This window comes from Topomyia yanbarensis, chromosome 2 (genome assembly GCF_030247195.1).
Source record: "Topomyia yanbarensis strain Yona2022 chromosome 2, ASM3024719v1, whole genome shotgun sequence".
NCBI classification, from domain to species: Eukaryota; Metazoa; Arthropoda; class Insecta; order Diptera; family Culicidae; genus Topomyia; species Topomyia yanbarensis.
In genome coordinates this window covers 370,898,800-370,911,935 of record NC_080671.1, presented here as the reverse complement: position 1 = coordinate 370,911,935, position 13,136 = coordinate 370,898,800, and the positions used below count along the sequence as shown (strand labels likewise).

The 13,136-nt window shown below is 37.6% G+C and overlaps 1 protein-coding gene across 5 annotated transcripts in view; it reads right to left on the bottom strand.

The window, feature by feature from the left end:
* The window catches only part of LOC131684512 (maternal protein pumilio), a 389,632-nt gene that overhangs the window by 351,116 nt on the left and 25,380 nt on the right, over positions 1-13,136 (bottom strand). For all 5 annotated transcript variants that reach the window (XM_058967459.1, XM_058967462.1, XM_058967460.1 and 2 more), the window contains one exon: positions 12,627-13,076. In XM_058967459.1, the coding sequence (XP_058823442.1) occupies positions 12,627-13,076 (450 nt within the window). The remainder of the gene's footprint in view (positions 1-12,626; positions 13,077-13,136) is intronic.

The window sequence follows — 13,136 nt, the reverse complement described above, 5'->3', positions numbered from 1 at the left end:
ATCGAAATAAAGGAAAAAATCCGCGAAAGAATTGATTTTTTCATCGCTAAACCTTAAAATCGGAAACTTGAAAATTACATCCGCAAGAAACTGCACTACTGATTATCAATATTTGCTTAAATTGTACACGTTTAGCAGTATTCAAGGCCTACTAAGTGTTTCATAATTCAAGGTTACCCATAATGATAGGGTACACATTAGGGTGGCACAAGGATGTATGAAAAAAATGAAACAATGCAGAACCAGATTAGAAAAATTGGCAATTGGCCATCGTATTCATATGCAAAATTTGAATTAAATCTGTTGGAGCATGTTTTAGCACAAGCGATTACAAATTTGTATGAAATTTACTATAGGAAAACAATGACTTTTCATTAAATTTGTAAAACTATCGTTGGGTGCCACCAGAAAATATATAGTGTGCTACATTTTGTAGATACAACCAAGGGGAACAACTTTTTCTAAAGACAGTTTATAGCTATCACCGCGGGTTCTTGTGTAATTACAAGATTTATCCATTGATGTCTTGAAAGTTATGAAAATAGTATTATCTCTGGCTACCCGGGAGACTGGACTTTCAATCAAGTGAACCTTGACGTACAAGTTATGGTCATCAGTGATACGGTTGGTGTGAAGCGCAAATATAGATCAGATGGTATCATCGGAAACATGAGATCCAAAGAACGCAAGATCGAATTGCAACAGCATCAATATTTTTTTACCGGTGTGCAATAATTTATGCATTTCAATTCAAGGGTAGAAATACAAACAAGACCGAAGCGGTACCGATGCTTGTTGTTTTGAAAGCTTGATCACATGCTATTGGGACTAAAACTAAAATCTACAATTAATTTCTATTAGAGCTGATTCAGAAGGAAGTGCTCTGCAAATGGTGTTCAAATTTATCTAGCTATCAAAAGAAAAGACGAAGAAAATATCCTATAATTGGACAAAGTCCAATCTAGCCGTTTCCTTTTTATAAATAGCAATTGGTATTTTTTTAAAAGTATGATCTAGTTTGCCTCGAGAAACATCATTTTTTATCTTAATCTATTTTTCAAAATGTCAACGATAAAACGAATTCTACGTTCCAATAATTGTATATATTTGTTGGGAGCCACCACATCTGATCTTCCTGCGAACCGAATACCGACCAATTCGGATGTTTTGAAATTTGTGTTTTATCACAACCATGACAAAAATTTAACCATTTGTGAAAGCACAAAGAAAGTCTCGAAGCATTTGAGTGAAATGGCGATCGACGGTTTCAGGATAAAGCGAAGAAATTTGCTACAGCGAGAAATAAAAAGGATATACGAAAAATGGAGAAGTAAATATTCATATATTAAAAACAATACAAGTAAATATAAACCAAATATTCACATAAATATTTTTGTTCTAGAGTTGAGATCAAATAGAAAGCGAAACACTGCCTACGACAAAAGAATGCGCGAAGAATTTTTGTGTTTTAAATCTAAACTATTCTCTTGCGCAACGGTCATAAGCCGTGAAGTAAGTATTGTATTTTGTAGTTTTATTTTAAAAAATCTGACTAAATACCCATTTCTTGATCACAGGCTGCCGAATGCGATGATGGACATAAGCGATTGAAATATACGGCAAGTTCGATTGATTTAGCGAATTCAGATAATTCGAAACTATCGTGTATGGATGTTCCTAGGCATAGAGCAGCAAAAATTAACATTATTACGCCTAGAGTGTCGGCTGCATTAGAAAGGACCGGAACATCAAGTCGGAATGCAAGTTTAATTTTAGAATCTATTATTTTAGACGGTCATACAGAATCTTCTGTTTCGGATTATGCTATAAATCGCGAAACTATCAGACGGACTCGACACGAGCGTAGAGATGAGCTTGCTAAGCAGGTAAAATGTCTTTACTCACAAGATAATGCAACTTCTTAAAATCATTTTGTAGATCAAGGACCTGTTCAATCCAGAAGTTCCGCTGACGGTTCACTGGGATGGAAAGCTTCTTCCAGATGTGAACGGCAATCGAATGGATCGCTTAGCGATAGTAGTCACCGGAGAGAATATTTCGAAACTCCTTGCAATCCCAGCACTACCGAACGGCACAGCTAATTTGGAAACTATCGCGATAAAAGAGGCATTAGAAGAGTGGGCAGTAGAGGAAAAGGTGGTTGCAATGTGTTTTGACACGACAAGCGTGAACTCTGGCGCAAAAAATGGTGTCATAGTGCAACTGCCATCATTGTTAAGACGAAGGATGCTCGCTTTGGCATGCAGGCACCATGTAGCAGAGGTGGTACTGAGACATGTGTTCGAGATTGACGGAGACAGCTCGCGATCAAATCAACTTGATAATTTCAAGTCATTCCAAAAAAAATTCAACGATGGTCATTTCGACACAGAAAATTTTCGCACTATTTTGGATGTACCTCAGTTAAAAAAATATTGTTCGGGTTGGCGTGACAATATTGTGGAGTTTTGTAACTCTATGCTGCTTGAAGTTCATCCTCGCGATGACTACAAAGAAATGTTGGAATTGGTTGTATTATTTCTAGGGGGATCCTTGCCAACTGGTGCTCGGTTTCAGAAAGCTGGATCACTAAGTCGTGCGCGATGGATGGGCCGAGCAATCTATATGCTGAAAATCTGGATGTTGGGGCATCAGATTAAAGACATAGACAGCAAGCTAATCAAGCACTACGGAAAACTTTGTATTTTTATATCTCAAGTTTATACAAAATATTGGTTCCGCTCTAGAAGTTCCTTGGTTGCACCAAGAGCTGATTTGGAATTTTGGCGTGATATTAACAGTTTTTTTGACCGTGAGTTTTAGACAGTGGCACAAAAAGCATTCAAGAACCATCTCTGGTATTTATCCGAGCAAAATATCGGTATAGCATTTTTCGACAACGAAGTGTTGCCTGATGAAAAACTAAAAATGGTTAGACGTCTCAATAGTACATGTCAGTGGAGAAATTCATCTGACACGGAACCAAAGATACCTTTAAAAGCCGCCAAAATCCGGAAGAATGCAACTCTAGCCGATTTTGTTACTTCGGCAACAAGGTTTTTTTTTGAAATTCTCGAGATAGACACCAGCTTCATTTCAACACCACCGGACACATGGGTCACTGAAGTATCGTATATAAATGCGTAACGAAGGATCGCAGCACTACAAGTAGTTAATGATGTGGCTGAACGAGCGGTAAAACTTGCTACCAGAGTCGGAAAATGTTTTTTTCATTTGCCAAAATCAGGCGAAAATGACGAAAGAACGAAGCTTCTTTCCATACCACTAGCACTTTGCGAAATCGAAAATGAGACAACAGGCTAGGACAAAGCAAGCATGTAGCAGAGCGTTTTCATTATTCGCTCCACACGCTCGTTTTCGCTTTGAGATTCAGAATTATATTGGTACATTCGATATTGAACTTACTGCTGGGGAAACGAACATACACTAGCAATGATATTTATTTGTCGATGCTCGATTCTGTAGATTTGCGAGCTAATGATGGTATTGTAAGACGGAAGCCTGATCGGTGTGCATATTTCTCATTTTAACTATGTTCTAGTTGCATTATTAGATGCACATTGCATTAATTTCATTTAATGAATGAGAGTCGCAAATTACTGACCATGCATCAAAACGAAATTGCAACTTCGAATTCTCATAGGGAAACGAAAGTCGCTGCTGCTGCTACTCGTTTTCATAGAATCGAGAGAGGAGGGGACATCGCCTTTATTGTTTTATTTTTTCATGCAGTTAGCAACGAAAGAGGCAGGGAAAGGACGAAAATGAATTCTCTGAATTTCGTCGTTCATTGAATAGGTATGAGAATTTTAAGCTCTGCTTGCTACTGATTTCAATAACAGGATAACCAAAGATCCAGTGCAACATGAGTATTTACTACAGGTAGTTGAATACCATAGAAAACTGAAACCGCTTCTCTCTTAAATTATTACGGCTTAGACATTATTCAAAGAAAATAAAACATACATATAATAAAATAGAATTAAAAACAAAAACGTGATTAAATAGTTTCATTTCATTATACTAACACGCGGCATTACTTATGGCGATCTATTTTATATTAAGAGGTAAATTACTAGTATACGGAATTCACAAGTTATTTTGCGCTCAGCACATAAAAGTTATTCCTGTCTCGAGCGGCAGTCTACTTACATGCTATAACTGAAATATTGGATTAAGTTATTCTGCCGATATCTGTTACTAGAGACAAATGTTGTGTCTTGAACTGTATAATTGTGTATATAACGGTCCAACCATACTTATTCAAATAAGGAAAAATCGTGCTTCATCTGAAAAAAAATTCTTGAAGATATAGGACCGAACTCCTGTTCATCAGATTGGATGTTACTAACGATACCATCTGACCTATAAGATCGCGTATTTGGTGAACTGCATAATGGAGTTATCAACTAATACAGCACGGTTAACTTGATTAAAGAATCAGCCAGAGTTTCCAGATAAATTCAAATTTCATTCACACTAACGACTCTTAAGCATTGCATTTGGAATAACTTTTGATCCAAAAGTCGTAGCCATTTACTGTCTTTGGGAAAGTTGAAAATTTTCGTTGCATCTTTCCGAATTTGTATAGTACATATTTTTGGAATGCATAGGGACAAGACAAAACAAATTTAAATGAAATTGGTTATTCAACCATATTAAATCTCATACAATCTTTAAACCATTTGTGCTAAATTATAGTGCAACCAATTGCATCAATATTTTGCTTAGTAGTTTGAGATCGACTTGCGAGTTGTTCTATATCGGTTCAACCGATTTCGAAAATTTGTGCCACCCTAGTACACATACAATGCAATTGAAGTTTTAATGTTATATCCCTAAAATAACCATGTGTCCGTCTTACCCCACCTGTCCGTCTTACCCACAGTTCCCCTAATCTTCATTAGTATCAAAGACACAGCTCATTGAAATCGTGTCAATGGCTTATGGATAGAACATAGAACGGTATTTGAAGAAAATACATCAATGAACTACAGCCACAGTTCCTGAGATTAAAGATAACCAAAGCCGACACAATCGCTAGCTATTCCTTTGTGTGAAACATAATCGTACAAAAAGCGATGAAAGCGTAAGAAAGTATGTTCTGAAGTGGCTACTGAGCACTGAATCAAAAACCATGTGGGGAATCCTATAACGTAAATTATATTCTCAACTAACGTCTCGTCAGCTATTCAATTCTTATACTTACAACTAATGCACAAATTGTAGTTGTAACTAATCATTGCAAAAAAATTTTATTGACATTGTCAAATAATAGTTCTTGGTAGTTAATTTTATAATAATGTTGTTTTCATACTGATACTAATTTCAAAATGATTTTTTGTTATGATTGAGATTAGATAATACGATTCTTTCAAATACCAGCTAAAAAGAAATCCCCATATCACAAAACCACCCATTTGCTAGTAGAGTATTTCGATTCCGTGTACCAGAGAAAATATATATCCGTTTCACACTCCAGAACGTCTAGTTATCCCTTGTGTGTGTGCTTACACTTCTAGGCAAGCAAAATCTTGAATCAAAAGTAAAGCATAACGCCGGATTGGTGTTCAAGAATAGCACTCCGTGCTGCTGCTGTATCGCACCATTAGGGAGTACAAACACACAGCTGGAGCATGCTGACCATAATAGCAACTGAGTTCCATATTCTACCGGGTTTCCCATCCACATGGAGAGCGCTGTACCTGTGCCTCTGCTGCGAGTCGCAACCGTGAGTATAGAAGACTTCAAGCCTTCGCTAGTGTAACGCGCCGCACAATAAAGAGAAAACCACATAAAAGCAGAAGAATAAACTAGGTGTAGGTACCTACCTACATATATGTGTGCCTTGACGAAAGGTGTTTGGCTTTTGCGCGGTACAGTCAAGGACGGACAAAAATCGCCACACGGACGGAGCGGCTCACTGGCCAGCGCTCTGCCGTTCGTCGCCGAAGACGAGAACTTGTTTGCGGAGCCGGCTTTTGTGTATGTCTTCTCATCCACTACCAAGTGCTTGTTCTTAAATTATGTCACGGGCTCAGTCGGCAGGCAGGGGAGGAGGCAGGTCAATGACTCGGATAGTTCTCGCCGTGCAAGAGTATCTTCGCGAAAATGAGAACTTTTTGTTGAGCGGAACTTTCAGGTGATTCGTAATATGTGACCGGACATTATAGTAGGGGACGACACTGCGACCGGACTTGGTGCAGCGGTAATGTTTCTGCAAGGATGTAAAGAGCTGTTTACACAGTGTGCCACTGCAATATTTGCATTTTTCATTTGTGTCTTCTGATTCCCGGAGCACACAGGAGTAACTGTGGATGAATTTTGGCCAAAATTTCAATTGGCGTGAATATGCCCTGACAGAGGCGACGCGTGGTTCCACCGTTAACCTGTTCAATATACCACAAAGCCCCTCAAAACGTCACAGTCATCTCTAAAACTAATTCGACTCCATGAGACGTTTTTAGATCAGCTGATTTTTTTGAAATTTATCTGCTCGGTATGCTAGGTTGGATTATCGTTCGGATCAAGTTGTTGAGCTTCAAAGTTTGAAGATTGTTACTTTCATTTAAATTAATTTGCGCGCTGCAGCTGTTTATTTATTTTAACTGAAAATTCGGGTCGTCAGATTTTGCTTACCTGTTCAATGAACAGGTTGAACGTACCGACGTGTCGCCTCTGTGCCCTGATATGATCCTAAACCGGATAATAGCTGGATATGAGAAAAGTGCTCTTAGCAGTGCAATAGTCGATTTTCATATTTTTCCTTGTGTATACATTTTTGATTCAATCTCTGTGAATACACAGTGATGTGCCCATTAGACTGGTTCAATTTTTGACTATTAGCTCCACCAGGCTCAACTGATTTTTTTTATGGCCCTTAGTATTTTGTATATTTTAGTACCGATCGGTTGTGTCTTCGGACCCTCCAAAAATTTCAACGTTTATATGGAAATTAGTATTGAAAATCGGTTAACATTGAAAATAAATTCTTAAAAGATCATCTCATCGATCAATTAATGAGAACACTATTTATTTCTAAAGGTATTCTTTTACTGAACACATTCGTGAAACATTGTAAGTTTGGAATGACCAGAACAAGCGAAATTTGCAAGTTCTATACTTTGACATGTCAATCATGGCGCCGGTCACGTCTTTACGATCATAGGGGAACAAAAAGAATGTTAGTGTGACAAGCGTCGTTGTGGAGACCGTGTATACCTCGGCAGTGGCGTAGCCGGAAATTCGGTTTGGTGGACAGTTTTGATAAAAATTGGTGGCTTTTCGAAACGTTTAGAACTTAATGTAGTTTTGATACATATTGAGAATTAGTATAAACCAGCAATTATCCTAGAAGGGCTTACGAAGAATTACCCATTAAAAATAAATATTAGGTGACTTCGTGTCTTTAGCAAAGTTGTTGAGAATGTTATTTAAGGACATGCTGAATAGAGTCACAATGTGGCAGCTAAAATGGCTGCCGTCGTTTCTGCTTCTTCTTTTTATTTCATCGTCAAAATCAAAACATTTCATTGGCGCACAAGACAAAATCGTTTGTAACTTAAATGTCTTATCTCAGATTGCTTAGACATTGTATCACTGCATGTAGGAATGTTAGCACATGCAGATGAACAGATTCTCTTCGCGGAGTTTTGATTCGTTTGGAAAATGTATACCTTTTTATTTTTCAAAACAAAAGAAACACGTGGTACAAAAATCAGTCAGCTGATTACTGAACGATACGCTGGTGTGCATGCCATCTCCTTTCGGTATAGTATGTTCTAGCTGCACACAGATGCTGAACGTAAGCCGAACCTATCCGAACATAACCGAACCTTTGTTGTGATTTTGGCATCGCTTCACCTTAAGGCAACTTTGTTGAAGGGATGAATGCACATGTACGGAGCATATCGAGTTGTTAAACGATATTTCAAAAAACCAGTTTTCTTCCAAATAACTTTATTGTAAACTTCAGAAACGTATGCCTTGGACTAAATGTGTATTTCATAGTTTGTAAACATTTCAATAGATTTATCATGCAGTAATATTAGAATAACTTATTTTAAATGCTTTCCTAATACATTTTGACACACTGACCACATAGAATATTCATGTCTTCAACAAAGTTGTTTGCTGAAGACATTAAGTCTCGAATTAAATTTGGTTTGAAGAGTGAATTCTTTGTAATTACTTCTAGGAGGGTTTAACGTCATATTTTTTTATCATAAGTTGTGCTGTTTTACGGTGTATAATTCTTCGAAGACACTAAACCTTCAAAGTTAATGGTTTAAGAATGAAGTAATCTTGAGCTTAAATAACTGCTCTGGAACATCTATTTTAGAGGCAATTCATAAATTACGTTAAGCGAAAATTGCCCAAAATTTACTCCTCCCTTTTCCCATGTCACATATTGTCACACATTGCTTCATCCCCCTCCCTTAAAACGTAACAAATTTTTGGATTTTTTCTTCAATCAAAAATGTGATGTAACGTTTTAGCTTCTCTATACGTCACAAAATGTCACATTTTGCCATGCTCCATATCCATAGCCCATGTTATGTAATTGATGAATGGTCTTTTAGTCATCCAATATATAACTGATAAAACACAAAAATCAAAAGCATTTAAAAATCGATTCTGACCTGCTAGAATCAAACAGAAAGCGCTATTTTTCATAACTTTTTTCTTCTACTTTCCAAAAGTGTTTATTCCCGATATTAATTGTATTACGTTTTCATCTTAACTCTAAGCATTCCTTAAACAAAAAGATTTTTAGCAAATGTTGAAAGTTATGCAATTTTTCGGTGAGCAGTTCTATGTTTCATAGGGCTCGCTCGAATGCATTGTACCAGAATTAAATTTGCCCAAATGTCACGTAAACCCGAATATCATTGACCCGAATGCAACGTACATCCGAAAGATATTCACCCGAATGTTACATAAACCCGAAATCTTTTCACCTGAGTTCGATTCACTTGATAAAAAATACATACACAGCAGGAAAATAAATTTACTACAATGAAATACAATTTAACTTACATTTAATACTAAGATGCAACTAGCACTAAAGTTATACCTGGTAAATAGTTAATCCAATCATCTGGTTTGTATGGTTTAACTGTCTCTAGTTTTAGGTTTTTCGTGAGTTTTTTAGATTTTTTAGCTGTTGGTTTCGCTTGCAGTGTGCAAAAGTACTAAAACGTCAGTACTAACTTTTCTCTCTTCGCGCTGCAGCTGCTTTAACAGACTATAGAATGTCGAATATCACATTATTGGAGGTCCTGGGAATCTTTTCGACACATTTCCTAAAACTGACCACAAAACGGGGTCCTCGAGAATCTTTTTGGTTAGTTACTTGCCTACCGGTAATATAATTTTCCTAATGTAATCCAAAAAATCGTCATCGAATCAACCCTTATTTTTTAGTAAACTGGGCAAACGAATGCAAACCAGGGCTATTTGCCATACGATTTCGAAGAACTGCTCATGTTTGAAAGAAGGAATCAACCCATATTTTTGAATAAACCGGGCAAACGAGTTGATCGCCACTTGCGAGGGCTATTTGGTATACATATTCAAAGAGCTCATGTTTGAAAGAAGGAATCAATCCTTGTTGATGTCAATGCCGCGAACGAATGCTGTTTTCTGGGCATCGAATTCCTTTTGAGATTTGGCTGATGGTGGTTAATTTGTTTTTCTTTTGTTTAAATTGATATTTTTATAAGCATAGTTACCTTCCGTTGCATTTGATTGTATATTACTTTTGAGTGACTGCGGTATTCGGGTTAATGACATTCGGGCAAGGGATCTATTCTGGTATATGGCATTCGGGTAAAAGGTCTATTCGATTTAATGGTCCATTCGGTTGAACAGCATTCGGGTAAATGACTGTCGAGCGAAAGGAATTCGAGTGAATGTTAAGGAACCACTACTCTAACAAACTGTTTTAAATTGGTGTTAATATGAAAAAGATTCTGCTAAACAATATCATTTCGTAGCACAGACAGAAATCTACTGAATAGTGTCCTCCTCCCAAAAAAATAAAACATTCGAAGCATAGTTGTTTACATCACCGGAAAAAAAACATTAAATTGATAAAAATCGCAATATTTCAAATTTAAAAATTTGACAAAATGATTCAGATGAGTTTAAATATTGACGAAAATTTTATATGATAAAATTTACCAACAGGTATTTTGTAAAGTTGTTTCAACACACAACGAAAATATTATTTATAGCTCATTTTGAACAAGGGTTAGGCGAATCAACTAATTTCGAAAACTAAGATTTCATTGATTCTCATCACCAGAACGCAATATAGCTGGCGATTACATGAAATATGATAGAAGACTGCTGAACTGTAAAACCCTAATTATTACAATTTGGCAGTCTTGTATTATTTTATTTTAAATAAGTATTAGCATTACCCTTATACTTTTGCCATGATATGCAACTACTACACTGACCATGATCGCAAATCAGGCCCATAAAAATAGGAAATCGCATAGAAAACAGGACAAATATGCGATCATGGGCAGAACATCTCAAGCAAAAATCACAATTGAATTTTGGCCACGACTTTTCAAGTTGTTCCTCTGTGCAAGCACTTAGTACACTCAAGTTTTTTTTTACGCGGTTTTTTTTTGCGCGGTATTTTTTTACGCGGATTTTGAAATTTACGCGGTTTTCATTTACGCGGATTTTGAAATTTACGCGGTTTTCATTTACGCGGATTTTGAAATTTACGCGGTTTTCATTTACGCGGTTTTTGAAATTTACGCGGTTTTCATTTACGCGGATTTTGGAATTTACGCGGTACCCATCAATGAGGTTCCCTTTATCGCGGATTCTTAAATTTAAGTGGTCTTCATTTACGCGGATTTTGAAATTTACGCGGTTTTCATTTACGCGGATTTTGAAATTTACGCGGTTTTCATTTACGCGAATTTTGAAATTTACGCGGTTTTCATTTACGCGGATTTTGAAATTTACGCGGTTTTCATTTACGCGGATTTTGAAATTTACGCGGTTTTCATTTACGCGGATTTTGAAATTTACGCGGTTTTCATTTACGCGGTTTTCATTTACGCGGCTCGTATCCCCCGCGTAAAAAAAACCTGAGTGTACTTACTGTGCGCGCCTATATATAGGGTAACACTCCCTAATCTCACACCTTTCAAATTGATTGTTGAGAACGGAACGAAAATGAAAAACTCAACTGATGTGCATGTTTACCGAACGTGAGAAACTTTGCTTAGTAGGTTCCAAGTAGGACCATTACCTATGTAATTTTGTTTCCCGACATGAAATATCTCATTTCATCCTTCCAGACACAATGCTCATCGGTGAAATTATCTTGACCTTTGTCTTGAGAGTGAAACTTTTACTGTTGATGCGCGACATGCAAGAGTTATTTGAATGGCCCCGTTGTTTCAGCCCATCCCGTCGAAGTTTTAAGTACATATGACCTGCGCTGCCAAACCGAACTGTGAGCGCCACAACTTTTTTCTGGTATATTTCATCCCAAATTTCAAATTTTAATAAGTTAGCGTAGACACAGCAAATTTAGGGGAACTAATTTGCATTCGGTTACTATTTGAGTTCTCAAAAATAACTTAACGACAGCATTTTTCAGGCAGGTATCTCCAAATGGCGCTTAATCCCCTTAAATTAACACAGACCACATGCGAATTAAAGCTACGTGTGTACCCAGAATACAATCAAATACAATATATCAAAAAATGGAAACTCTCTGATTTATCGAAGCCCATGTGTAAATATATCAAGACGTACGAGTTTATGATTGTAGAAGAATACACATAATTCCACATTTATCCGGTAGAGGTTATTATTGCACCTATTTCCAGATTTTTGACAGTGTTACACCCTGATATTTTCTTCGATATAATGTTAAATAAAATGTATATAAACGAAACGATTTACGACTCGTCGAGATCGAGTTCTATATTTAATAAAGTTAGGATTTAATAACGAGACATTAGCGCAAGGCAAGTCCACGGAAAACTTCACGTTTTCACTTGCAAAATATTCTTTAAATGTTGCAGTAGCAAATCCAACAAGGCCGCGAATGCAATCAGTCGAATTCAATTCGATAGCCCAATGTGCACCCTAATAATTTACCCACTTTTGAACAGGCAAACGTGTGCTAATTTCAACATTAGCGAATCAACGGTTATGCAGAATTCTGGTACTTATTCGCCGGAAAGCCATCCATTTGATGAGCTATTAATTACGCTATTCATTGGTTATACCATTCGGTACATTCAGTTTCTCTTTTGGGCACAAACACACATAAGAACAATCTGTATCATACCAGGTTTGTATATAAATAAAGGAGAATGGCCAGTATACTCGGACTCGATTACCTGTTGCAAAAGTGCTTAGCCACAAAGGCTTAGATTTTTACACAGGAATGTTTTGCAAACTAACTGAGAATAAAGATTGAACTAGATATCGTGTAGACATAAAAGCCAACCCCCTATGTCTGATCAAGCACGCGCTCCACTTAGTATCTACGAATAAACTTCCATTTCCGACGCGATAAAGTCGCCTTCCTAAACAAAAGCCAGCATTCGTCCACTTACCGCTGCGTTGTTCCTAGCGATGTACTGGTTCTGGGGAGCCAGGACTCCGTACTGTTGGCCCCCGCCGAGAAACACCAACTGCTCCTGGCCCTGCGGATGCTTGGGCACTACGCCGTTGACGTTCACATTCGGCGGGTGCAGGTGATCGTACATTCCGGCGCCCTGCATTGGCATTTGCATCGTCGGCATGCCAGCGGCAGCTGCCGCCGCATTGCCCATGGCTGTGTGATTGAGCATTGTCGGGTTGAGATGGTTCTGGTGGCTCAAATGATTCGCCAGCTGGGAAGGATGGTTGATCATTGGCAGTTGCTGCTGCTGCTGCTGTTGTTGCTGGGCTTGCATTTGCTGGTGTGCTTGGTGCTTGTTCATCGAAGGCATGCTCGGCGGTGGAAGCAATCCGCCCGTACTGTTGTTGGTAAGGGTCGGATTGTATTTCCATTTGTCTTGGTTCTGAAAAGCAGTAAAAAAGAAAATCAATCATAATTAACAGAAATGAATAGACGATTTGTG